At 47.4% G+C, this 27,133-nt stretch overlaps 2 protein-coding genes across 5 annotated transcripts; one reads left to right on the top strand and one right to left on the bottom strand.

The window, feature by feature from the left end:
- Positions 1–79: 79 nt before the first annotated feature.
- On the bottom strand, positions 80–6,429 carry Mrps18b (mitochondrial ribosomal protein S18B). 2 transcript variants are annotated; one of them, XM_021150093.3, is made up of 7 exons: positions 6,278–6,417; positions 4,771–4,879; positions 4,563–4,660; positions 4,407–4,475; positions 2,450–2,516; positions 1,119–1,178; positions 80–654 (listed from the first exon to the last, which is right to left on the bottom strand). In XM_021150093.3, the coding sequence occupies exons 1-7, from the start codon at positions 6,347–6,349 to the stop codon at positions 365–367; spliced, it is 765 nt and encodes a 254-aa protein (XP_021005752.1). In that variant the 5' UTR covers positions 6,350–6,417; the 3' UTR covers positions 80–364. The 2 variants fall into 2 exon arrangements, with proteins under 2 accessions (XP_021005752.1, XP_029326711.1); XM_029470851.2 differs by lacking the exons at positions 1,119–1,178; positions 2,450–2,516 and having other exon boundaries at positions 6,278–6,429.
- A 77-nt stretch (positions 6,430–6,506) lies between these two features.
- Positions 6,507–22,191, top strand: Ppp1r10 (protein phosphatase 1 regulatory subunit 10). 3 transcript variants are annotated; one of them, XM_021150082.3, is made up of 20 exons: positions 6,507–6,588; positions 7,188–7,705; positions 13,309–13,426; positions 14,032–14,118; positions 14,240–14,375; positions 14,855–14,906; positions 16,146–16,223; positions 16,356–16,529; positions 16,728–16,833; positions 16,930–17,042; positions 17,791–17,891; positions 18,062–18,209; positions 18,283–18,441; positions 18,532–18,778; positions 19,101–19,164; positions 19,272–19,466; positions 19,672–19,747; positions 19,977–20,090; positions 20,213–20,812; positions 21,064–22,191. In XM_021150082.3, the coding sequence occupies exons 3-20, from the start codon at positions 13,320–13,322 to the stop codon at positions 21,171–21,173; spliced, it is 2,667 nt and encodes an 888-aa protein (XP_021005741.2). In that variant the 5' UTR covers positions 6,507–6,588; positions 7,188–7,705; positions 13,309–13,319; the 3' UTR covers positions 21,174–22,191. The 3 variants fall into 3 exon arrangements, with proteins under 3 accessions (XP_021005741.2, XP_021005740.2, XP_021005739.2); XM_021150081.3 differs by lacking the exon at positions 6,507–6,588 and adding an exon at positions 6,626–6,761; XM_021150080.3 differs by lacking the exon at positions 6,507–6,588 and adding an exon at positions 6,807–6,995.
- The last annotated feature ends 4,942 nt before the right edge of the window (positions 22,192–27,133 follow it).

Raw genomic sequence — 27,133 nt, 5'->3', positions numbered from 1 at the left:
TGCGGGTAGACCACACTCCCACCCCACCTCATGGACTTGGCACCCACATTTTGAACAGTCAGCCCAAAGGGAGTCAGGAACGGGTGAAGAGACACAGCTTTATTGTATAAAAGCTGAACCAGGTTTAAATCAGGGACACACTATCAAGGGCACACACAAGAGTCTCCAGTTTATATGTAAGTCCTCGCCAGAGTTACCCATAAACATCTAGTCCCCCTCAACGTCAAATGTGCTTGTTCTCTTCATGCCAGCCAGTTCCCTATAGGGTCTGCCACTGTCACAAAAGAGAACCCTTTGCAGGACACAGGATACCACGGAGCCCTAGACAGCACTCCCTTGGTCTGACTTCCCCAGGTCACAAGTTCTAAGCACTCTGGGAGCCGGTCTGCTCAATGGAGGCTTCTGCTGGTGGTGTAGTGGGCATCTCAGGCATCGACTCAGGTGGCGGGCCACTTTCTTCTAGGAGATTTCCTTGATAGAGTCGGCGAAGGCGAGACAGCTCTCTCTCCGGTGGCTGTTGCCAGCTGTACCATGGGTACCAAGGTTCACCTGACAACAGTGTGGGGGCTGGTGGAGTCACACTGACAGCTCCATGCACAGTACCAAAGTCAGCATCCCGGGGCTCAACCTGGGGGACGTAGTAACTGAGAAGACCTAAGGGGTTAAAGGAAATAATGGTGGATGAGGAAGGGCAGGTCAGATTCAAGACAAGAAAAAGGCACTACAAATAGAGGGACCAATCATAATCACCAAGCACATTCCAGCAGCGCATACACAGCACAACCTGCCAAGGAGACAGAGAACAGGCAGGGCACTGCGTGGGCTCTCCCTCCTCACTCATCTGTGCAAAGGTGCTGCGTAAGCCAGGTCAGAACAAAGAAACACAAGACTGTCAAGATTCAGGAGACAGTAGTCTGAAGAAGGAATGTTCCTTCCTTGTGTTTCCTGAAAGATCAATGATCAATATGTACTCCCAGTAGCCTGGAACCTACAGCTGTTACTTCAGAGTCCAGCAACTCACCTAACTTGGAACAACTAGGAGACAGACTGCTGAGTACCTTCTCACGGACATGGAGCACACAAGCACCTCAGAAACCCTGCCCCTTGCTCTCACTTACCACACTCCCTGGCTTTCTGGATGGCCTGGGTCAGCTTCTTGTGCTGCTTCATACAGACCCCTACAGAGAGAAACGTCAACCTGGACGGCGTCCCACACAGCAGGAAGTCTTCTACACAGAGACAGCTGACCTAATGCCCCAGGCCCCTGACCTGTATCTGCCTGCATGTCCAGCCACTACAGAGATGTCATGGAATGACCGAGCCTACAGATGGGCCAGAAGATGACTCAATGACAAGTGTGGTTAAGGCTGACTTGGAAAATCCACAGAAAAAAGATCTTGTAAGAAGTGATTTCAAATTAGGGAATGTGACAGAGTAGCAATTATTCCCAGCTCCACTCTGCAGGCTGACAACATAAAAACTGACAAAAGGGACATATCGCCGGGCATGGTGGCTCACGCCTTTAATCCCAGCACTCAGGAGGCAGAGGCAGGCGGATTTCTGAGTTTGAGGCCAGACTGGTGTACAGAGTGAGTTCCAGGATAGCCAGGGCTGTATAGAGAAACCCTGTCACACACACACAAATTTAGACTGATAGGTGGAAAAACTTTACAAGGAAGCAAGCTGTTCACCTTTTTTGTTTTGTTTTGTTTTGTTTTGAGACAGGGTTTCTCTGTGTAGCTCTGGCTGTCCTGGAACTCACTCTGTAGACCAGGCTAGCCTCGAACTCAGAAATCCGCCTGCCTCTGCCTCCCAAGTGCTGGGATTAAAGGTGTGTGCCACCAATGCCCGGCTTCTGTTCACCTTTTTTAAAAAAGAAAAAAACAAAACAAAACAAAAAAAAAAATGTTGAGCTGGAGTCTATGTAGCCCTGGCTGTCTTGGAACTCACTATATAGACCAGGCTGACCCCAAACTCACAGTTTAAGGCATGCTTTACCTTTTTTTTTTTTTAGTATTTTATTTATTTTTTTTTTTTAAGATTTATTTATTTATTATATGTAAGTACATTGTAGCTGTCTGTCTTCAGATGCACCAGAAGAGGGCATCAGATCTCATTACGGGTGGTTGTGAGCCACCATGTGGTTGCTGGGATTTGAACTTCGGACCTTTGGAAGAGCAGTCGGGTGCTCTTACCCACTGAGCCATCTCACCAGCCCCATGCTTTACCTTTTAAAGTACATTTAGACAGCCCTTCCTCCTACAGGGAGGCTCTAAAACTTTAGTCTTTTGTCTACATTTAACTTTTATTGTAGTGATGATTCTCATTAAACAAAAACTTCTGTGTGCTATTATTTATAGGAGCTAAAGGAACATCTACCTCCCAATCCCATAACAAGGAGTGCTCCAAGGAAAAACTGTAGAAGTCATAACAGGTTTGCCAAGCTAACCTGTGTATGGGGCGTGAAAGATGATACCGGTGTGTGCACAAACAAACTGTTCCAAGAGCTTCACATTCTGCAGGAGAGAGATAAACAAATGAGTGACGGGCTGGTCAAGACCTCTGTAGGCTAAGTGTGTCCCCCTTACACCAACCCAGCCCTTTGTGGTAGCACAGCCCATCAGAACTTGATGAAAAAGGAACACAGAAGAATGTAGGTTAGGGCCAGCCTTGGCTACATCTTGTTGGGTATAATCCCAACATACAGGAGGCAGAAGATTATCTTTGAGATCAAGGCCAGCAAGTGCTACCTCCACCCTCCCGGAAAAAGAAAAGCCCAGCAAAGCAAACATGAAGAGCTAGGGAGTGGTGGCAAGTGGATCTATGCTTTTGAGTGGAGTGAATTCCAGCACAGCAAGGGCTTTACAGAGAGACCTTGTCTCAAAAAACAAAGCCAAAAAAACCCAAAAACCAAAACAAAACCAACAAAACCCTCATAGGGGCTCTTTATTGTTCTCTGTCTCACTCACCAATTCATGCACATATCCTATAATCTTCCAGTTATGGAGAAGTCATGCTCCTAATGGTCCACCTTTGAGCAAAAATTAGGGGTGGCCATCAAGGTCCAGAAATTACCCCAAAATGATGACTATGTGGTAAGTAATGCACTGGGCTGCTGAAGGTAATGGTAAGATACAGTGCATAACCAAGAACAATTTAAAAGTTCTAACTGCATCAACCAACCAGACAGACCAGTGCTAGGAGGTGAGCAGTGAAGAAAGTAGACACATCGGTGGAGTTACAGAACTGGCTGTTACGTCTTCACTCGCCCGCCACGGATCCCAGTCACTGCAACCTGCTCTGTACACACACTGGAAAGGCACTGCGGTCCCCTCTAGGATGTGCTTCAAGGGTGAGCACCCTCCTCAGCACTCTGACACGCCGTATGCCCTGCCTCCTTGATGCACAACCACAGCTTTGGCTCCTCGAGCATCTTTATAATCTTTAGTATTCACTTAGAAGCAAGCCTCATCATTTGGAAGGCTTTTCTGGGGGTAGAGGGGTGTGTGTGGGGGGATCTACTGTACTTTTAGCTCCCTTCTCATCTCTGTCCTCTAGCCCCAGGTCCCAGCATCTCAATGGACTCTGGGAGGACAAGGAAATACAGACAACCAAGCAAGGCGGTAGACACCTGGGCCCTCAGAACTCAGGCTGCTGAGACTGTACAGTGAGCTGAGGACAGCTTGGGATACATAAACAGACCCTGTCTCATAAGAGGAAAATGGAGGGAAGCTTCTGTCCACCCACACAAGACAATACATTTGCTGGTGATTTAACAGATAAATAGGGTCTCTTTCCTTGAACTTTCCCTGTCTTTGGAAGTTTTTCCTTAATAAATTTATTCTTTAAGAAAAAATATATAGCCCCCCCACCCACCTAGGTGTGGTCTCAGTTCAGCTGCATAACAAGTCTGAAGCTACCTACTTAGACTGTCTCATCCTACCTTCTCAATTATCTATGCGCGTCAGCCCAGTAAAAAGGAGCTTTCTTTTTCTTCCTTTCTGTAATACCTAGTGTAGATTTATGATAAGGCCTGGAACTTGGAACTCACACTTCTGCTTCTGCCTGCCAGTGTGGGGTTACAGATCTATGTCATCCAAGTCTACTCTAAAATCTGTATCTTCTTTATTTTTCATGATGAGTTTCTCTGTGGAGCGCTGGCTATCCTGGAACTTGTTCTGCACACCAGGCAGGGCTTAAACTCAGAAATCTGCCTCACTCCTGCTGGGATTAAAGGCGTGTGCAACCAAATCCAGCTCAAAAGAGGGGTATTTTCAAAATGGCGACCACTGAAAAATAGGACTGTACAGGTTCAGGGATATGAAGACTGTGAGACACCTCTGACAATCTCTGGAGTGTCGTGAGGAGACTACAAATTCTAATTCTGGATAAAAGACTCTCCTTACCCTAAAGTCAACATGCAACTTGTGATCCCGGCAGATTGGGCAAGGATTCCCAGCAACTTTATTGTTACGCTGTAGGGGGGAAAAAAAGAAAGAATTTATGATACCTTCCGGGAGGCCTCTTCCCACTCTACTAAGATGAGAACCTTAGAAACTCACAATACATGTCTTTCGGGTCCGCTGTGGTGGCACACCACCTTTGTGGTTGCGGCGGTAGTCAGCCCAAACAGGGCGAGAGCCATAGCGGTTCTGGTATTCTGAAATCAAGACCAGAGGAGTTTACTTATGCATGCGAGAGTGGAAGGGGTTTTCTCTAGTCACTTACTTCAGGCTGCATCTTCCCCTCCTTTCCCCTAACCTCAGGCACCTTCTGAATCCAGGTATTTCCAAGGCTCATTCTCATACGGGGAAACGGGAAGTGAGGATGGAGCATCTTCTTCAGGAGGGCCTCTGGTGCAAAGAGTCTGGAGGGGAACCTAAAAAGGGAGTAAAAGGCTGCAACTATTTGGTTTATCATACGTTGGGCACAGAGTTGGAACATGTACACAAAATGTCAGTATAACTCAGCAAGAAAATAGCATTTCTGCTACAAAAGTAGCATTTCTGTTGGTGCTAAACTGACAACCACTCTACCTAGGGCCCCAAGCTGACCCTGCAGGATAAGCCAACAAGGTAAAAGATGTTAGTGGGGGGGGGGGGGGGCTGGTGAGATGGCTCAGTGAGTAAGAGCACCCGACTGTTCTTCCCAAGGTCTGGAGTTCAAATTCCAGCAACCACATGGTGGCTCACAACCATCCCTAACAAGATCTGACTCCCTCTTCTGGAGTGTCTTAAGACAGCTACAGTGTACTTACATATAATAAATAAATAAATCTTAAAAGAAAAAAAAAGAAAGCTGGGCGTGGTGGCGCACGCCTTTAATCCCAGCACTCGGGAGGCAGAGGCAGGCGGATTTCTGAGTTCGAGGCCAACTTGGTCTACAAAGTGAGTGCCAGGACAGCCAGGGCTGTACAGAGAAACCCTGTCTCAAAAAAACAATAAATAAAAAAGAAAAAAAAAAAAAAAGAAAACACAAAGATTAATAATGGAGAGCTGGGCATGATTCATACAGATGAGAAAACCCCAAAGTCGCGGCGCTGACCAGTTTCATAAAATGCTGCAGGTCAACATTCCAAAGAGCAAAACAAATTTGCGTCCTAACGCTAGCTTTAAAGCCACCAAGCCTGTTATTACTTCGGTGGTAACCTCTGTCACTACTCTGTAGTCCCATTTTAGGGAGTGGCGTCGGGACAAGCCTTTCTATTCCTCCCTGCCCTGCCGAGAACCTCCAGGGTGGTGAGTACCTGAGGCTAAAGGGCAATCTCAATCCGGAGAGCAGAATGATCTCAAGCATGCTCTGATGGGGAAATGACGTGTGACGAGGTGGAGTAGGACTAGTGTACTTGCTTTGAATTCCATAACCTGGGAGGTAGAGGTAGAAACCTCAGAAGTACCTATGAGACCGGCCTGGGCTGTCTCCGGAACACCGGGGGAAATTCTTAAAATAGGGTCCTTTGCTAAAAAAATACAAACACGTCCTGGGTGCCACTTCAGGCACCAACAACATGGATACGAACTGCCCATTTCCACAGGGGCAACCCCACCACTTAGTTCTTTTGCCTAATGGTACTCGGGGGACGACGATGATAACCCGTAACCCTGGCTCTGACCCGAACGCTCAGTAGTTAGAAATCGCGCGCCGTAGGGGACGGAGGATGGTGCAGGACTGACACGTAGACGTGGGAAGACCCATGCCCCTTGACTCCTCCTAATGGAGGGAAGGTCGAAAGTATAGACACCACGGGGAGGTAGAGAAAGCCCCTCCAACGTTTTACCTGAGCTACATAGGAACTTCGTAAGAGTGTAGGAACCAGCTTTAGAAGCGTGTGCCGCAAGGGGGCAGCCATCTTGACGCACACCCTACGTACGGCCTGCAGGAAGAGCGGCTGCGCATGCTCGGGACACGCTCTAGGGCGGGCCAAGGACACGCCCCGCAATGCGGAAGGCCGCTGCTCACGTGTCTAAGGGCGGAAGCGTCAAGGGGCGGGGTCCACAGAGAGACGCGAATTTAAACTGCGTCACAATTGAACCAGCCTTCAAAATTGCATTTCTCCCGGACCAGTCACGATGAATCCTAGATTCCATGGTTAGTGTCTAACACGAAAGCAGTTTTGATTGCGATTTTGACCAGGGTGCTCCCAATGCGCATGCGTCGGGTCCTTTCGGCCAACCGAGGGCAACCCCTGGTCGCCGGAGCGGAAGTGGTGGAGGCAGAGGAAAGGGAGGTGCCGGACGCGGCGATCACGCGCTGGCGTAGAGGTGATAGCAAGGAGACGGAAGAGGGGAACCGAGGGAAGGGGGCTTCGGGAAGGTGGAGGAGGGACGTCCAATCCGCGGGCGTCCGGGCTCGCACTCTGGCCAATCAGCATTTGCCTCGCGCACAATGTGTCGCGGCGAGGGCGGTTCTCCATCACGTTAGGGTGCGTTGGGCGGTGGCCGGGTATAAAAGACTCCGCCCGAGCGGGCGGCCGCCATTCTGGGGTTCGTTTAGAGGTAAGTTTGGGTGCTCCGTCGCTTTGGAGGGTAACGTTTTGCCGAGAGCGGGCCGGGGAAACGGGGTGGTTTCGGATTTAATGGGCAGCCACGTTTTTCTCTAATGCGGCTGCGTCCTGCGACAACTTTGAAACGTTTAAAGGCGACCCGTACTGATTACACCTTCCTCCTTTTGTGTTCCTTTTATCCCAGGTTGAATTTTCTCGGAGAAAGACAGGCCGGCCATCAGGAAAACAAACAAGCCTCAGCAACATCTAAACCCTTGAAAGGATCCTGAGAGGGGGGAAAGGGAAATCAGCCACCAGCCCAACCACTTGTGTCTTCTGCCCTTCCCCACCTATCTTGCCCACCCCACCAGCCCACGCTGCTTGGGACTTGAAATCTGTGGCCGAAGGACCGTCACCACATAACTTCAAAAATAATCAACCACCTTCCCTGCCCAAACCCACCCAATCTCACTCATCCAGCATTTCCGTTTTGGAATCCACTCAGACTTTTTTTTTCAACGACCCCCTCTCCCTAAATGGAGTTGGGTGGGGGGGAAATGAAAACTGAGTTGGTCTTTACTTTTTTAAAAGAGACTTTTTGATCCAATGAGGCCCCACAAGTAACTGAGTTTGGGTCCTGGTTGGTTGCTTTATTTTTTTTCCTCCAAAATTTTACCCCTCCCCCCTGAGCCCGAGGTGCTGACGTCGCAAAAAAATTGGATAGTAAGTGTCGAATTTTCAAAAACCAGCCTTGAACAAGAAATCAACGTTTCCCGTTGTGAAACCAAAAAATAATGAGAGGAAGAAATGAGACCATAGAACAAATGTAGAGTACTGGAGAAGGACCAATCGGGTCTCTTAAATCTCCATTAAAGGTCCTGTGGGTCTAAACAGTCTTTGTTCTCTCTCCCCTACCACCTGCCTCTTCCCTGCTGTGGAGCAGGCAAGGGAGAGGGTGAAGGGAGGGCCAGCCAGTGAGGATTTTGACGGTTAACCCTTGATAATCCAGCAAATTTCCAGACTGCCAGAGCATAAGCCTTTGCGATTATGAGGAGGAATGGTTACCTTCCTCTGGTTAGCAGTCTTCAAAAGGGTTAATGAGCTCACATACAAAAGATGGTGGATCTTGTGGCCCAGAAGTCCCACTTCTTTGTGTGTGAGACAAGCAGAACGCCTTTCAATTTGCCAGATTAATAAGCAATCTGTACATAAAGATTGCAGGGTAAGGAGATGGGCAGAGAGAAATATTAGCTGGCTATGTCTTTAAAGTGACTGTTAAATCCTCTCTATTTTAATGTAATTTGCTTGGGATATATTGTGTGGTTAAAATAGGTGGCAATCTAGGAATAAAGATTGCAAGACACTTAAATTTAGGGCAAAAATCATAGTAACAAGTACATACAATAACATTTGGGGAGGTAAAGAATGTCTTGTGATTGTTTCAGCTTGCATAGGTTATTTAAAGGCAAAAGTGATTAACATTTTAACTTGATACTTTTTAGTGGGTGGTGGATACAGCTAAGAGGGTGGAAAGGTTGGGAATGTGGAACTCAGGAGTATAATTTTAAAAGCCATTAGTGCATTTGAATGCTATCTTTCTAGAAGATTGTGTCGTTAAAAGAATTTTTTTCCTCCCTGCTTCAAATATGGCGACTTTTCCTTGCTTGTCCTTTTGTCTTGCAAGCGGCGTTGCAGGTTGTGTCTTGACCCATTTTTCTCCTGTCCCCCCCCCCTCGGTCCTATTTGTTGAGGGGTCCAAGTCCTACCACTTGCCTTTTGTAGGGAGGATTGGGGTGGTCGGCGGTAGTAGCAAGTTGAATTTTAGTTGCAAATTCAGATTCTTATCCCGCAGAAAATTGTATATTAATTGATTTTATTTTCAGTAATAGGCTCTTAAACTGATTTAAGATAGGTTAAGTTGAGGGTGGTGGCCAGAGGGATGGCTTCTGTTTGTTTTTTGTTTTTTTAACTTAGTGCCGTACAGTGTTAAGTAAAGCTACCGGCAGGCAGATCTGGCCGGCCTTTTAAAGTTTGAATCTTCTCCATAACAAAATGGCGTCCCTCTCCTTTGTTTTTCTCCTTTGCCAGTCAGCTTAGGGCTTCCCTAGACGCTTGGTCAAGGGGGTGGAGCCACCGTGAAAGGTGATGTAATCAGCTTGCTTCCTCTCTGAAAACTCCGCCCCCAAGCAGATGCCTTCTCTCCCTGTGCAGATTGCTGTTGGGGAGAATACGTTTGTTTTTTTTTTTTTTCCTTGTTTCTTTTATCTTTTATGATAAATCTTCCAGGGATAAAAGCTTAATGAGCTCTAGGGATGGAGGCTGTCCTAGTCCTTGTGTATGTAGCTCTAGGTTTTGTGTTAAAAGCCCATTGCCTTGATTTCACCTTCCACTCATCACAACTGCTTGGACCTATTCCGTGCTTCAGTGGATAGGGGTGGAAAACAGCTCAACCCCAACTGCTTTAGAGAGACTGGGGCAAGACACAGGGCCTGAGGGAGCTGCAATGTGCCATGCTGCTCAGGAAGGGTCCTTACACTACCTGAGTATTGGTTGCTTTGTTAACAGTCTGGGGAGAGGGTGGGTACTGGTAGGACTTTCTTGTAAACCATCCTTATTCTCACCTCTCAGTTTGGGGATAAACTCTTTGTGCTCAGTGCCATCACCTGCAGTTGCTTAGTTCCTGTATGTTGGCACTAGGATGAGAAGTGAATCTTTAGGAAAGGAGGCTGCAGTTTAAACTCGAGGCAGGGGGAGTCAAGCTACGGTTTCTGGTAAGCAAAACATTTCTGGTATTACATTTCACAACCTTTCTTTTTCCCAAAGAGCCACCTTTTCGAATTTCTTTTTTCCTTCCTTCCTAAAAAGAAATTCTGTTAAAGCATTGAGGAAAGGAATGTCCTCTTTTCCTCCCTGCTGAGTGCTGGGGCCGCCCTGCATGTTGCGAGCCACGCCCTCCAGGGCAGTATTGGGTGTCTGGTTCTTTATCTCTTTCCCCAGCTTTTTCAAAGTCAAGTCTTTGACAGTTTCTTCATATACTTTTCATTTTTTTATTTAAAGTCCTGAGTGAAGTGTGGAGTTTCTAGACAGAGTTTATAAGCCTTTTGTCCTGCTGTCCTACGGTGACTTGGGTACATCAGGGCTCATTTTCTGCTGGGTGTGGATTCTCATTATTGCTTGGACTTCTGATTGAATGGGAGGGCCTCTTCCACATGTCTATTTACCACACGTCTTTTTTATCTTTTAAGCAGTTTGCCAGGTGCCTCTGCAACACACCTACCTTGGGATCTGAATATTCCACCTACTGGGCTCCTGATCTCTAGTGAGCAGGGGATTAGTAAAGAAGGTCTTAGGTGGGAGATGGAAAAAAGCAAGGCTCTCTATTTCTAGGGGACCTTGGAGAACCTGAGTCTTACAGTGGCCAGAATTCTAGGGCCAGGGTGGTAATTTTGTGTCTTTATTGAAAGCCAAATACTTTAAGAAGTTTAAAAGATTTTCAAAATAAAGGTGAGGGAAGCATAGGGCCTCACCATGCAAGGTGACCCACCTGAGACAGTCCAATCACTGTCATAACAGGAAGCTCTTGAGACACTGAGGGAAGATAGCCCAGGGCAGAACAAAGACTTTTTTTTTTTTTTTAAAGTAGCCTGGCTTGCATGGACCTTGTTTTCTGAACGGATTCAGGATGCAGTTGTGGTAGATGTTTAGTAACTAGCCAGGATTGATGTTTTCCCACCATTTTAAACCAAGTAACCCTCAACTCAAATTCACTGTGAAGTTGGATAGGAATTTAGTATCTCTAGTAAGAAGTGTAGAACATTCCCCAGCACTTAGAAGGTGGAGGTGCGCACATCACAGGAGAAGTTCCCTTGTCTCCTTTTGTCTGTGGCCTTCATGGACATTAGCAGCTGGTTAACAAAAAAAAAATAAGAAAAGAAAACATGACCTGAGTTCTTTATGGTTACAGAAAGTTTCTTCAACTTGTAACTCCAGAGCAGGAGCAGGGAATACTTGAGCGCTGTCCCTGCCCACCGTGGTCACAGCATTATTGGGCCTTCACCACAGACCTGCTCCAAGCATGATGGATTCTTTGTTCCCACTGGAAGACCTTATAGTTTGCCTGTGAAAATGGAAACCTAGGTTGTAAGGACTTGGGGTCCCTTATAAGGAGTAAATAATACTGAAGAAAAGGCACTGAGAACATTCACGTTTTACTGTGAGGAGACAAGTTCAGCCATCCTCCCCAGTGTACATAACAGTGGGAAACCAGATCTCAACAGTCCTGTTTTGTCCCCCAGCTTTCTTGACTATTGTGCCTTTTTATTGTTTATATAAGCGGGAATTTTAAAGCACCAAGGCCCCATTTCCAGCAGAGGGCACTAGACATGGCTCAGCTTTGTACAATGGTAACAGTTTCTCTAAAGGCTGTCTCCTGCCTTGTCTGCCCATTGAATGGGGGGGGGGGGACATTAGAGTCCATTCATAGGTAGAGGCACAAAGGAAATATGTTTATTTAGCTCTGGGTTTTAGTCAGCTGTGTCAGAGGGATGAAGTAATGTTTAATTCAAGACTTGTCAAATTTCATACATATTTATTTGGGGTTCTGTTAGATTTATGTGAGTATAAAAGACTTTAAAACTCTCTACTCTAGCTTACGTATATGTATTTTTACCTTGGGCCCATTCATCCCTTTGCCAGTCTTAACAGATCTGTTATATACCTGGGGCTTCTGCAGATCACTGAGGACACAAGAGATTTCCTCTCTCTGTGTACAGATGGCCACACATGAGTGGATTTGCCTCCTTAACTAGTAAACATTTCCACTGTTGAATGTTTTTCTCCTCTGACCTCAGGTTCCAGGGTATTGGGCGACAACAGGTTAACAAGTTTTGCTCAGTGCTCAGCATTTCTTGTCTGCATCTCCCCGTGTTGAGCCCACAGGCAGTAGTCTCTGCTCTAGAGACTGCTGCCACCCTCCTTTGTCAACACCTCCTCGCTGCTCTTGCCTGCTGCCCTGGGTTATTAGGAAGTCCACATTTAAAGCTGACTTTTTTTTTGTTTTAAACTCTAAATTTTTATCTTGTTTTATCTGGAGAATCACTCTTGTCTGACAGCCTCTTTACCCAGGTTAAACATGTCTAAGCCAGGAAAACAGTTCTTTTTTACACATCTTACTTTTCTGGTTTGTCTGAGGGGGGAAAAACAAACAAACTGATTTATATTGTAAGAATCTTATCTGTAGGAAATACAATGATTTTTGTTTTGTTTAAGACTTTTTTTTCACCCTTGGGACTGCCTTGTTTCTGTGATGTGCAGGATGCAGAGGGCTCTCACCTTTTTCCTGTCCCTTTGGGCCTGGCCATCTCAGCTGCTGAGGAGGCCTGTACTTTTGTTTCCCAGAAGCTAGTGCTGATAGAAGTATGACTTAAAACCCCCAGTCAGAACCATAGCAGCTCTAATTCTCTCTCTGTAACTGTAGAAGTGGCTTCCTATTCATGGAAGGAGTGTAGTGTTTAACTCACTCCTGTCCCAGCCTGGTTTGAAGTGGTGTCTCACTTCCCCTGCCTTTACCTTTATTACTTTTGGTTCCTAGTTTCTGGTTCTCAGTTTGGGGCTTTTCTTGGGAGTCTTGGAGAGTGGCGAGTCTTGAGGGCAGGAAAGGGTCAGGTTTGCATCTTTGCTTCTGAAACCACAAGCCAAGTTTCTCTTGAACTTTGGAACAATAAACACTTGTTTGGTGTTTGGCCAGTGAGTAGCCTTATTCAGGGCCCATGAGAGCCTGCCTATCTCCTCTTCAGTCCGAGAGCTTCTCTTGGCTCCCCGGGGAAGGGCTCTGCTCAGGGCCCCGCTGTTTTCTCATCCACCACTTGAGCTGACTTATTCTCCCACCTGTGATTGACTCTTAAGCAGCCAAGATAAAGGGAATTGATTTCTGGGGAGAGGATGACTGATTGTTAAGTTCTTACCCAGATTCCTAGGGTTATCTTAGTTATCTGAGGAAGCTGCAGCTGCTCACCTCACCAGATTACCAGCAGCTAACTGGGGGCAGGACCTTCTTACACGTATGAAGAAGTGAGCAGCTTGCATGGGTCTTAATTAGCCTTGATACTCTCTTGAAGTGTAACTCAAAATTGGGGTCTTGATTAGCCCCACTTTTAAGTTGTCAAGGCTATGTTGTGAGCACAGATCTGATGTTTCTTATCTAGAAAATAGTGCACATGAGCATACATGAGTCTTAAATGTGCTGACGGGATTTATTAGAGGATAAGTTAGTGGGGCTGGCGATCTTTGCCATCCATTTATCCTGTTTTGTTTTTCTTTTACCTCAGAAGCCACCATCATGGGTTCAGGTCCCATAGACCCCAAAGAACTTCTCAAGGGCCTGGATAGCTTCCTTACCCGGGAAGGAGAAGTGAAGAGTGTGGATGGGATTTCCAAGATCTTCAGGTGAGTCTGTGCCCTTCTTAGGGTCCTTATCAGTAGAGGAGGCCTCGAGCAGTGCATTTGGAACACGAGAGCAGTGATCTCTTGGCTGCTGGCCATGATGGAAGCTGGGGGTTTGATCCATAACCCCGAGTGTCTTGGGGTGATACCAGGGGAGCATAGGACAGAATCCTTGGCTTGGTTTTGGGTCATGTCATTTCCTTCCGAGATCCTTAACCTTTTCCAGAGAAAAGCAGTCTTAGATTATAAAGGGAAATGTGTGAACCCTGACTCCTCCTGGAGGCAGTTGTTTCTGTGTGTTGAGACAGGAGGGCTGCTCTCCCAGGTGACTCGGGTACCTTCTATCCTCCCCTGGGTTTTTATATAACTCTAGATTCATTCCACAATTCTAGCCATCTGGTGTCTCTACATCCTGGAGCAAAGAATATCATCAGGGGCTCCAGGACTCCTAAGATTATGCTGTAGGAGATTAGCTGACATGGTGCCCTCTCTGTGCCTGTCATCCTAGCTCTCAGGAGGGGAGGCTATCCTGGGCTAATAAGACCCTGACTCTGAGATGTGAATACTAGTAATACTCAAAGCAGATTATCTATCTGCTCCTCTCCTAGTCTAATGAAGGAGGCACGAAAGATGGTGAGTCGATGCACGTACTTGAACATAATCCTGCAGACCCGCGCTCCAGAAGTGCTCGTCAAGTAAGTGCAGTGCAGGTGACTGGACTGGAGGCTGTGATGGGAGACTGGTCTCTGGGCATGGGGACTTGCTAGTTCTCAAACCTAGGAAGGCTCACCATATCCTGTTCCCACCTGCCCACAGGTTTATTGATGTCGGTGGCTACAAGCTTCTGAACAACTGGCTAACCTATTCCAAGACCACCAACAACATTCCTCTCCTACAGCAGATTCTGCTGACTCTGCAGCACCTCCCGCTTACTGTGGACCATCTCAAGCAGGTATCTTCAGGCTTCATTACCCACATTTCCTCTTTGGGCTAGCATAGCTGAGGAAAAGCTCCATTCAGTCCTGATGGGTGGCAATCTGGAATTTGTGAGGTGGAATAGCAGAGGAAAATGGACATTTTGAAGTGGAGGACTCTGTAGATTTATCTCCGTTATTAGGCATGTGGTTTCTCATAGATCTGAACCTCAGTTTCCCATCTCTATAATGGGAATAAAGTCCAGTGGCTCATGCCTTTAATCTACTTGGGAGGTAGAGGCAGGTGAATTTCTGTGGGTTCAAGGTCTGCCTTACCTACATAGTGAGCTCCAGGCTACCCAGGGTTACAAAGATCGACCCTTTTTCAGAAGATAAAGTATTTGCAGGTTTTGGAGCAGGTTGAAGTATGGCTGTGCAGTCAAGAGGTGGGATGGTTAATGCTGAGTGAGCTCGGCTTATTCCTCTGCTGACCCTTCTGCCTTTCCTTCTCTCACAGAACAACACAGCAAAACTAGTGAAGCAGCTCAGCAAGTCAAGTGAGGATGAAGGTGCGTGTCAGAGTCCTGACTGGCCCGGCCTCGCTCGGAGGCTGCGGCTGGCTGCCTTACTGCTTCCTTTACTGGCTGTCCTTTCATTTTTGCTTGCTCAGCCCTGCTTCCCTCCCTCCCTTTTTCTGTGTCTTTCTGAGAGACAAACTTTCTCTGTATAGCCCTGGCTGTCCAGGGACTCACTATGCAGGCCAGGCTGGCCTCGAACTCAGAGCTTACTTGCCTCTGTCTCCAGAGCACTGGAACTGAAGGTGTGCGCCACCACGCCCAACTCATGATCCCTCTCCATTCCAAATGAAACTTGTTTTTCACATGGAGTATGCCTACTGGGAAACATTTCTGTAGGAGTGGGGTTTTGCTGTTGTTTATTTGATGTGGCATCCCTTTGTATGGCCCTGACTGACCTGGAACTCACTTGGTAGACCAGGTTTGCCTCAAACTGGTCTGGCCTTAGAGGCTGGACTGGCTGTGAATCCATGGCAGTCCTTTTGAGTACTGGATTAGAGGCATGAACCAAGATACTCAGCTTACAAGACTTATCTATTCTGATAAAAATACAGATTTATCCCTATGTTTAATGAAAATGGCCAGCCAAGTCCTTTAATATCAGGGGAGCTTATGAATGTGTCAGGAGTTCTTCACTGTGACGAACTATCCCTGAAGGCAGGCGAGGGACCCACTTTACTTTAAATCACAATCCTGGCCTTTAGAGCTGTTTATCTGTTTCTGGGGAGCAAGGCCGGAGTACCCTGCATGCTGGATAAGAACTTAAGCATTGCCGGGTGTGGTGGCACACACCTTTAATCCCAGCACTGGGGGGGCAGAGGCAGGCGAATTTCTGAGTTTGAGGCCAGGCTGGTCTACAAAGTGAATTCCAGAGAAACCCTGTCTCGAAAAAAAGAAGGAAAAAAAAAGAACTTAAGCATTAAATGGAAACTACACTCTAGCTTTCTACCCTTTTTAGTTTTATTCTCAATATTTGGTTCTTTGGGATACTGACATTTTCCAGTTTTATGATGTCTTTTGAGTGTCCTTAGTAACTGAGAGGACATGTCCCAGGCAGAGGAAGGACGCTCTCATTACCACTGTCTCCCTCATCTCTTCCCAGTTGGCTCTAGACTGCTTTCTCGCTTGAATAGAGTTTTTTGGTTTTTTTTTTTTTTAATGTTTATGTATTTTTTTGCTGGAAATACTAAATTATTGCTAAATAAGTAGTTTTTCTCCCCCTTTCACCTTCAGAGCTCCGGAAATTGGCATCAGTCCTTGTCAGTGACTGGATGGCTGTCATCCGCTCCCAGAGTAGCACCCAGCCTGCAGGTAAGGTTCTGGCCTCTTTACCCAGGTGCTATCCTTAGAAGGTAGCCCTTGGGTGTCTCGAGGCTGGTTCTTCACCTCTGACGATCTATTTATCCAAATGAGACGCTTACCTGCTTTGTCTTTCTATAACAGAGAAAGATAAGAAGAAAAGGAAGGAAGAGGGGAAAAGTCGAACCACGCTTCCTGAGCGGCCTTTGACTGAAGTGAAAGCTGAGACCCGGGCTGAGGAAGCCCCAGAGAAGAAGAAAGAGAAGCCCAAGTCACTTAGAACTACGGCACCCAGTCATGCCAAGTTCCGTTCTACTGGTAAGGCTGTCAGCTAGGCTTTGCAGGACCATCCACATGCACAGTCAGTGCCTCAGGCTAGGAGTTTGATTGCAATATCAAACTCTTGGAAGGAAGGAGGCTAAAGGAGAAGCTAAGGCACTTATTCAAGGCTAGAGCATGGAGAGGGTGGCCACAGGGAGAAACAGTAAGGGTTAAAGTCACCATGTCTCTCCTCAGGACTGGAGCTGGACACCCCATCTTTGGTGCCTGTGAAGAAGAACTCCAGCACTGTGGTTGTGTCAGACAAGTACAACCTGAAGCCCATCCCCCTGAAGCGGCAGAGGTATGGGCACTGGTGTAGGTTTCTAAGGAGCCTAGGGCCTTTGGAAAGAAGTGGGAATTGGGAGATTTTTTGACTGTTCTTCCTTTGCATCTGCAGTGCCACAGCTGCTCCAGGTGATGCTGCCCCACCTGCAGAGAAGAAATACAAGCCTCTCAACACAACCCCCAATACCACCAAAGAAATCAAAGTGAAGATCATCCCTCCACAGCGTGAGTAGGCCTGGGGTGCCGTCTTTTGCTTTGCTTTTGATGTCTTAGCATCTTAGGATTTTTGTACTGAAACCCCCCCTTCTGTCTTAGTCAGGATTTCTATTCCTGCACAAACAGCATGACCAAGAAGCAAGTTGGGGAGGAAAGGGTTATATTCGACTTACACTTCCATACTGTTATTCATCACCAAAGGAGCTGATGCAGAGGCCATGGAGGGATGTTCTTTACTGGCTTGCTTCCCCTGGCTTGCTCAACCTGCTCTCTTATAGAACCAAGACTACCAGCCCAGAGATGGTCCCACCCACAAGGGGCCTTTCCCCCTTGATCACTAATTGAGAAAATGCCTTACAGTTGGAACTCATGGAGGCACTTCCCCAACTGAAGCTGCTTTCTCTGTGATAACTCCAGCTGTGTCAAGTTGACACAAAACTAGCCAGTACACCTTTCATAAGAGTCATGTTAGATAAGTTGCAAGAATCGGTGCCCTCTCAAGTGATAAGCTTATCAGGCTCTCCCTCGTGGCTGGACCCTCTGTGGTGGTTTCAGCAGCCTGCTTAACAAATTGTGAATTCTGTAATTGTTATAAAGTCATAGCTTTCTGCCAAAAGAAAGATGGAATAGTGGAAGTCTCCTGTGTGAGCATTGCTTCCTGGTCACTGGCCCCACTTGTGCTTTCTGGTTGGACTCTGCAGGCATAGGTTTGTGAAGGAGGCATCAGTTCCTCTAATTCTACTTTTTCATTCTGTAGCTATGGAGGGCCTGGGTTTTCTGGATGCTCTCAATTCAGCCCCTGTCCCAGGCATCAAAATTAAGAAGAAGAAGAAGGTTCTATCGCCAACTGCTGCCAAGGTGAGTTTCGTTGGTAGGGTACATGGGGTGCAGAGGCTAGGAGCTGTTGTAGGTGACAGCAGGGACTGCCTTCTGGGGTGAGCTAAGGTGGGACTGTTGGGCATTTAAGATCCAGCTCAATTTCCCTGGGTGTATTTTCAGCTCATTGGTTACTTTCTCTTTCATAATAGCCCAGCCCTTTTGAAGGGAAAACAAGCACTGAGCCGAGCACAGCCAAACCTTCCTCCCCAGAGCCTGCACCACCTGCTGAGCCCATGGACACGGACCGCCCTGGCACCCCTGTTCCCCCTGTTGAAGTTCCAGAGCTCATGGATGCAGGTAACTTACTGAGCCTGGGCTGAGGTCTTTTCTGCATGGCTGGATCTGTGGCTAAAACTTGTCTTGTTTACAGCCTCTTCAGAGCCAGGAGCTCTGGATGCAAAGCCTGTGGAGAGCCCTGGAGATCCCAACCAGCTGACTCGCAAGGGCAGAAAGAGGAAAACTGTGACTTGGCCTGAGGAGGGCAAGCTGAGAGAGTATTTCTACTTTGAACTGGATGAAACTGAGCGAGGTAAGATGCCAGTTCTCTGCATGCCAGGGTTGGAATCTGAGCAGGGGCAGTCTCACTTACCTGTCCTCTTGCCTTCTGCCTCCCCTGCAGTGAATGTGAACAAGATCAAGGACTTCGGGGAGGCTGCTAAGCGTGAGATACTGTCGGACCGACATGCTTTCGAGACAGCTCGGCGACTAAGCCATGACAATATGGAGGAGAAAGTGCCCTGGGTGTGTCCCAGGCCTCTGGTTCTGCCCTCACCTCTTGTCATCCCAGGAAGCAACAGCCAGGAGCGATACATCCAGGCTGAGCGGGAGAAGGGCATCCTTCAGGAACTCTTCCTGAACAAGGAGAGGTGAGGAGAGGTGTGCAGTGCCTGTGTGGTGGGGAAATAGGGAGGCACCACAGAGAGCCTAGGGGGGCAGCCAGGCACAGTGGTGAATGCCTTTAATGCCAGCACTCCAGAGGCAGAGGCAGAGGCAGGCAGGTCTCTTGTGAGTTCAAAGCCAGCATGATCTACAAAGTAAGTTTCAGGACAGCCAGAACTGTAGACAGAGAAACTTGTGTCAAACAAAAAAAGAAAAAGAGAAAGAAAACACCATCTTGAGGGGACTGAATTAATGTGATTGTGGTCCCTTGTTTTCTTCTTTCTCCTTCACCTGCGGTGTTTGCGACAGTCCCCATGAGCCTGATCCTGAGCCATATGAACCCATTCCCCCGAAACTCATCCCCTTGGATGAGGTAAGTGGCTGTCACACTGTTGTGGGTAGGAAGCAGTGGTGGGTGCTAATGGGAGGATGCCGCTGTGCTATTTTCTACAACCCTGATTTGTACTGGTCTGTGCTTAGGAGTGTGCCATGGATGAGACTCCATATGTAGAGACCCTGGAGCCTGGAGGGTCTGGTGGCTCACCTGATGGAGCAGGAGGCTCCAAGCTGCCTCCAGTTCTGGCCAATCTTATGGGAAGCATGGGAGCTGGAAAGAGTCCCCAGGGCCCTGGAGGAGGCGGCATCAATGTTCAGGAGATCCTCACTTCCATAATGGTATGTGAGTCTTCTTCCTCACGTGACACTCCCCACATTCTCTTCAGTCTTGTTGGATTTCAATTTTGTGAGAGAGGCTCACTGTGTAGCCCAGGCTGGGCAGGGACAGCCTGCACCCTGTGCCTGGCTTATCCCACTTCCTCCTGTCTTGCATTTACATGCTAAGTTGTTGCTGACTCTCACCTGTGGTTTCTCTTGCTCACAGGGCAGTCCAAACAGCCACCCTTCAGAGGAGCTGCTGAAGCAGCCCGACTACTCAGACAAGCTCAAGCAGATGCTGGGTAATCCTGGGAGCAGCCCCCAGGGCTGGGGAGGATGCCTGGGCAGGGTGGGGATGCGCAGATGCTGGCTAATCCTCAGAGCCAGCCACTGGGCAAACCATGGGAGGGGACAACAGGACAGAGCAGTACTCTGCCAGGTGGATCTGAGGATAGTTGGGCACACTATGGGAAGCCACGCAGTACTTGTAGACTTTACCTCCTGACTGGTTTACTCCTGTTTCATTTACAGTGCCACATGGGCTCCTAGGTCCTGGTCCTGTGGCCAATGGCTTCCCACCAGGAGGCCCTGGGGGCCCGAAGGGTATGCAGCATTTCCCCCCTGGTCCTGGAGGGCCCATGCCAGGTACGTGAGAAGGAGTGAGTGGGGTTACGGCTTAATTTCAGCCTGGCAACAGCTAGGAGTCAGCTTAGAAAACAGCAGTGCTAGATTATGACAACTGATTTTTTTTTCTTTTTCTCTAACAGGTCCCCATGGAGGCCCTGGTGGACCAGTGGGTCCACGTCTCTTAGGTCCCCCACCACCTTCTCGGGGAGGTGATCCATTCTGGGATGGCCCAGGTGATCCCATGCGAGGTGGCCCAATGCGTGGGGGTCCAGGACCTGCTCCCGGACCATACCACAGAGGCCGAGGGGGTCGAGGAGGAAATGAGCCACCGCCACCACCTCCATTCCGAGGAGCCAGAGGAGGTCGTTCTGGAGGAGGACCGCCAAATGGCCGAGGGGGTCCTGGTGGAGGAGGCATGGTTGGAGGTGGTGGACACCGCCCCCATGAAGGACCTGGAGGGAACATGGGCAGTGGACATCGTTCCCATGATGGCCCTGGAGGGAACATGGGCAGTGGACATCGTTCTCATGATGGCCCTGGAGGGAACATGGGTGGAAGTGGTGGACATCGTTCCCATGAAGGCCCTGGACACGGAGGACCCCATGGACACCGGCCACACGATGTCCCTAGCCATCGAGGCCACGACCATCGAGGGCCACCACCTCATGAACACCGTGGACATGATGGCCATGGGGGAGGCGGCCACCGAGGGCATGATGGAGGCCACAGTCATGGAGGAGGTGAGGACATGCCTGAAGTCCCACATGCAGGACCTCAACATATCTGAGGGGCAGAGGGGGAGGTGCAAAGGACAAGGTGCTCCATCTCCTTAAAGCTCTCTATATACAAGGAAGGCAGTAACTACCTCCATCTTCACATCAACCCTCCAATACTGTGTAATGGAACACTTGGCTCCATTGCTCTGGACTGGGGTGGGATGGTGATGATGATCTCTTAGGTGATTGTAACCATTCTGCCATTGTTCCCACAGACATGTCAAACCGCCCTGTCTGCCGACACTTCATGATGAAGGGCAACTGCCGCTATGAGAACAACTGTGCCTTCTACCACCCAGGGGTCAATGGGCCCCCACTGCCCTAGGCCTGCCTGCCCTACCCACACCCCTGTGGACTGCAGCCTTGCTCCTTCCACTTGGTTATGGCTTCTGTGAGGCCCACTGTCCTTTTCCCCAGCTGATGAGGAGCCGGCCCCCTCAGTTCCCACCTGGTTGGGTTTCTGGGGGTTTTTGATTCCTGGTGTGCATTGATGTACATAGTCCCCTCCAGTCTGGAGAGGAGAGAGACTGGACACACTCTAGATGCTGGACTGCTGAGACGGCTGGCTTCACTCTGTGAGGAGATTTGCCCTGTGCCCCAAACCCTTTCCAGTATTAGCCCTGCTGCCTGAGAACCTAAAGCTGGTCACTCTGGAGACCTCTGCTCTCCACATGCACACGGAACTAAGTGGGACAACTGCACTTAGGAAACCATCCAAGCCAAGCTCATTATCCTCACAGGGCGAGGGGGTGGTGAGGGGTACCATCTATCCCACTGCACTGCACTGAGGGCTCAAGCTGGCTGAAGCTGAGTTCTGGAACCACCCCCACTTGTGTCCCACATGGGCCAGTCACTGTTGAGTCCTTTCTCAAGACAGACTGCAACTGTTACTTCCCAGGTCATCGTGGGTCTGCTAGGTTCAGTGATGGCACATTCACATCAGTATCCATGGAAGTTGTTATCTGGCTGAGGGGCATCCTGTAGTGTTGGGCCACTCCTGCCTACAGTGGTATTAGAGACTCCGTGAGACCAGCTTTCATTAACTTTAGCCGGGTACAGCGGGCCTGAAGCACTACATGCACTGCCTTTGGGAGTGGGCCTGCTCCTTCCTTACCCCATGAGGAGCCCTGTCAGTGAGGCTTCCTGGGCAGACTCAGCAGTAGGGGCCCTTCCCAGTCGTCTCCTCCCCCTGTCTTGGCATCAGTTGTTTTCTATGAAAACAGTGGGTTGGTTTTGTGAAGGGTCTTGGGTTAGAACCACAATGGATTTGAGGAGTTTTTCTTTTGGTTTTGTATATTTTGTACATTAATAATAAACAGTGGAAAGAGAAGCAGCTCATTTAACCCCTGGTGTGTTTCACTTCCTTTAGTAAAAGAAAAGCTAGGGCTGTAGAGCCTGCTTGGTGGCTCTGCTGGTTAGAGCAGTTGCAGAGGCCTGGGGTTCAATTCCCAGACCTCAAGTGAGAACTCCAGTTCTCAGGACATTGTGTGCTGGCTACTTTTATGTCACTTTGACACAAGTTAGAGTCACCAGAGAGAAGGAAGCCTCAATTGACACAATGCCTTTATGAGATCAATCTGTAGGGCATTGTCTAAACCAGAGATTGCCAGCCCATTGGTGGTGCTGTCCTGGGCTGGCAGACCTGGTTTCTACCATATACTCAATCTAAATAGAAAATATCTAGCAGCTGGGCATGGTGGCACAAGCTTTTAGTCCCAGCACTTGGGAGGCAGAGGCAGGCAGATTTCTGAGTTCAAGGCCAGCCATGTCTACAGAGTGAGTTCCAGGACAGCCAGGGCTACACAGAGAAACCCTGTCTTAAAAAAACAAACAAGCCGGGCGTGGTGGCTCACGCCTTTAATCCCAGCACTCGGGAGGCAGAGGCAGGCGGATTTCTGAGTTGGAGGCCAGCCTGGTCTACAAAGTGAGTTCCAGGACAGCCAGGGCTATACAGAGAAACCCTGTCTCAAAAAAAAAAACCAAAAAAAAAACAAAAAAAAACAAACAAAAAAGATATCTGAGTCTACTACTTTGTCCTTATCTAAAACCAGATTCTTACTTCCTTGTTCTTTGCCAATGTCAAGTCCCTCCCATAACCTACTTCTTTGTCATGCTCTAATGTCAGATTCCTACCTAAACCCATTTCCATGTCCTTGACCAATGTCATACTCCTGCCAAGTGGAGTTACCCCAAAAGGTTTTCCACATCACCCTTCTTTTAATTTAATAAACAAGGCTGAGCCTGTCTTAGGTTGTTCTGACAAGAATGTCTTCCTTACTCATCTTCAAGATGTGTACAGCTTGTTTGTGTTATATGAACAAACATGGCCTTTAATGTTTTTTATAAGCAAACATGGCCTTTCGGCGCATGCCTCTGTCTTAGATTGGTAATGCCCTGTGCAGAATCTTACCTGCCCTTGGCTTGCTAGCTGTTAAATTAAAAACTCTGTGGGGGGTTCATTCTTAGTTTCAAGCCATGTTCTTGGGCTTCTAACATGTTGATGTTAAAAGCAAGCTTTAACATAATGGGCAGGAATAGAAGTTTTCCCAGGACAAGAAGGGCTAGCATGGGCTGGTGAGATGGCTCAGTGGGTAAGAGCACCCGACTGCTCTTCTGAAGGTCCGAAGTTCAAATCCCAGCAACCACATGGTGGTTCACAACCACCCGTAATGAGATTTGATGCCCTCTTCTGGTGCATCTGAAGACAGCTACAGTGTATTACATGTAAAAAATAATTAAATCTTTAAAAAAAAAAAAAAAAAAAAGGGCTAGCATGATCAAGCCATATATGCCATTCTTGAAGCTTGACCAGGATGGAAATACTGACTTCAGGCCATCAATATCAGCAGTATCAAAGCTTAGCAGAGCAGCATTCTTTTTTTTTTTTTTTTTGGTTTTTCGAGACAGGGTTTCTCTGTGTAGCCCTGGCTGTCCTGGCACTCACTTTGTAGACCAGGCTGGCCTCGAACTCAGAAATCCGGCTGCCTCTGCCTCCCGAGTGCTCGGATTAAAGGCATGCGCCACCACGCCTGGCTAGCAGCATTCTTTAAATTCACAATTTCTGAATGCAAAGCTAAAACATCCAGAGGGGTGTTGGAATTATGCCAAATACCCTGCAAGTGTCTTTGACCCTTTTCCCAATTATAGTGACTGTCATTGTAACACAAATCCACCGGTATTTAGCATGACAGTCAAGATGGCTTCCTACTCTTAAGCACTGAACCTATCTAATAATTTGTATAGTGTCATAAAGAGCATCAATCTGTTGTTCCAAACGCCTATCTGAATCCTCTTGAATACTCAGAACATTAGTAACAAGTTTTGCTAAGTGGTTAACAAAACTAATTCTCTTAACTTCTGTGTCAAAGCAATTGCAACAGTGGTGCTAGCTATTACTTAATTAAGGCTGCTATATGGACAGGCGGTGGTGGTGCACGCCTTTAATCCCAGCACTTGGGAGGCAGAGGCAGGCAGATTTCTGAGTTTGAAGCCATCCAGGCCTACAAAGTGAGTTCCAGGACAGCCAGAGCTATACAGAGAAACCCTGTCTTGAAAAACCAAAAAAAAAAAGAAAAAAAAAAAAAAAAAAAAAAAGGGCTGCTATACCAGCACTGATCAAGTCCACTATCCTCTTCCTTCTGCTTAAAGCCTGACTCACTTCTTCCAGTACCTGCAAGCCTTTTTCAGAATACCAAGGTCCTATAATATTCACAGGCAATAAAACAAAAGCTGGTTGATAGACCACCATAACAGACACGCCAGGTTTCAGCACACTAACACAATTAGAAAGTGTAAAATCGGAGCTGGTGAGATGGCTCAGCGGTTAAGAGCTCCGACTGCTCTTCCAAAGGTCCTGAGTTCAAATCCCAGCAACCACATGGTGGCTCACAACCATCCGTAATGAAATCTGATGCCCTCTTCTGGGGTGTCTGAAGACAGCTACAGTGTACTTACATATAATAAATAAATATTTAAAAAAAAAGTATAAGCAGTATAATTAAGAAAAAGAAAAAAGAAAGTGTAAAATCAATAAAACTTACATTAAACACTGTAGAAGAAACAAAAGTAATTTTGACATGACCAATTAATAAAAGATTGGGAGCTTTAAGACATGCACTAACACTAGTTTGAAATCCAGAACCTGTCTCAATTTTATCTGTAACTAAAGTAACTAGAGAGCTACAGCTAACGTCCAGATATGCCCTTGGAAATTGCCTGTTTCTGATTGCCAAAGGCCTATGGACATCTCCTTTTGGCCAATGTCTGACTGATTCCCTGCCCAATCAATAATTCGTATTTTATTGGAAACATTAAACCACATTGGGGGTTGATTAAAACATTCTTTCCAACTAATAACTTTGTTAAATGCCTACTCCACATCCTTTGTGGGTACAGATCGTAGCTCACAAGGGTCAGGGGCAAATCCCTTATAATGTTTTGGCATGCCTATGTTTATGATCTGAGTTACAGTTTGTGAAACCTTTTTCTTCCAACTTTGAAGAAATACTGAAATACAGCCATCATTTGTACTATTCTTCACAAAGCAAACAGGGATCCCATCACCCAGTGCATTGAAAGTCACATTCTTATTATAAATTGACTCCCTTGGGCCGGGCGTGGTGGCGCTTGCCTTTAATCCCAGCACTCGGGAGGCAGAGGCAGGCGGATTTCTGAGTTCGAGGCCAGCCTGGTCTACAAAGTGAGTTCCAGGACAGCCAGAGCTATACAGAGAAACCCTGTCTTGAAAAACCAAAAAAAAAAAAAAAAAAAAAAAAAAAAAAAAAATTGACTCCCTTGTCCAAGGGGGTCCAAGAAGTTGAGTATTATTACTGGTCACGAGAATCTCCCGTCTAGTCCACACTGCTGGATGTATCAGTGGCGGGTCAGGAACATAGGCTCAGTAGACTTCACTGTGTGCAGGGATCGTCATCATCCGTAGGGGAATCAGCAGGGGCATGGTGTGGCTTGATTTGTTACACCAGCCTTTCTGGCAACCACCAAACACCAAGTACAGGGTCAGGTCAATGCCATTTGCCTGTCATAGGACCCTACTACACTGAAGCATACGTAGTGGAAGTGTGAGGAGATGCCAAAATCGCTCAGCTGCTGAATGTCCATGCACATCCAAATTTAATTTTTTTTTTCAAGACAGGGTTTCTCTGTGTAGCCCTGGCTGTCCTGGAACTCACTCTGTAGACCAGGCTGGCCTCGAACTCAGAAATCCACCTGCCTCTGCCTCCCGAGTTCTGGAATTAACAAATTTTAAAAATTAAGATAAAAAGCATGATTTAAATCGTTTTGTGCTGTGGGGGGTATAACTCCCCCTTTTTTATTTTATGAAGATATTGTTTTAAAGTTCCATGGGCCTGTTCCACAATGCCTTGTCCTTGAGGATTGTAAGGAATCCCAGTAGTATGATTAATGTTAATTTTTTTTTGTTGTTTTTTTTGTTTTGGCTTGTTTTTTTGAGACAGGGTTTCTCTGTGTAGCCCTGGCTGTCCTGGAACTCACTTTGTAGACCAGGCTGGCCTGGAGCTCAGAAACCTGCCTGCCTCTGCCTCCCGAGTGCTGGGATTAAAGGTGTGTGCCACCACGCCCGGCACTCAAAATCCTAACTTCTTATTACAATATATATAGCACATATGGTTATATATAGTACATAGTACTTGATAATTAATGAGTGGGTGTGGGAAGCCGTTTCAGAGTGGCAGTTACAGAGTGGCAGTTACAGAGTGGCAGTTACAGAGTGGCAGTTACAGAGTGGCAGTTGCAGAGTGGCAGTTGGCTACTGCTGGCCACCACACATACATAGGCAGTAAAGGTTCTTTTGCCAAGATGAGGTTTTGAGAGTTAACCAAAGTTAACCAATCAGATGAGAGACAAGTTAACCAATCAGATGAGAGACAAGTTAACCAATCAGATGAGAGAGAACGCCTCTCCTAGGCCTATATAAGCAGTACCAGTTCTGGGCTTGGGGTCTCTTCACCTCTACAATCAAGCTCTCCCAATAAACGTGTGCAGAAGGATCCTGTTGCAGCATCGTTCTTCCTGGCCAGTTGGGCGCGCGCAAGAAGTGGGTTCCTTGCTTATGTGCTATACTTTTTTAAAGATTTATTTATTTATTATATGTGAACACATTGTAGCTGTCTTCAGACACACCCAGAAGAGAGCATCAGATCTCATTACAGATGGTTGTGAGCCACCATGTGGTTGCTGGGATTTGAACTCAGGACCTTCGGAAGTGCAGTCAGTGCTCTTAACCACTGAGCCATCTCTCCAGCCCCA

The sequence above is a fragment of the Mus caroli genome, unplaced genomic scaffold (assembly GCF_978045245.1).
Source record: "Mus caroli unplaced genomic scaffold, Mus_caroli_1 scaffold_18, whole genome shotgun sequence".
Taxonomy (NCBI): Eukaryota; Metazoa; Chordata; class Mammalia; order Rodentia; family Muridae; genus Mus; species Mus caroli.
The sequence above is the reverse complement of the archived record's forward strand: the minus strand, read 5'-3'. Positions and strand labels throughout refer to the sequence as shown.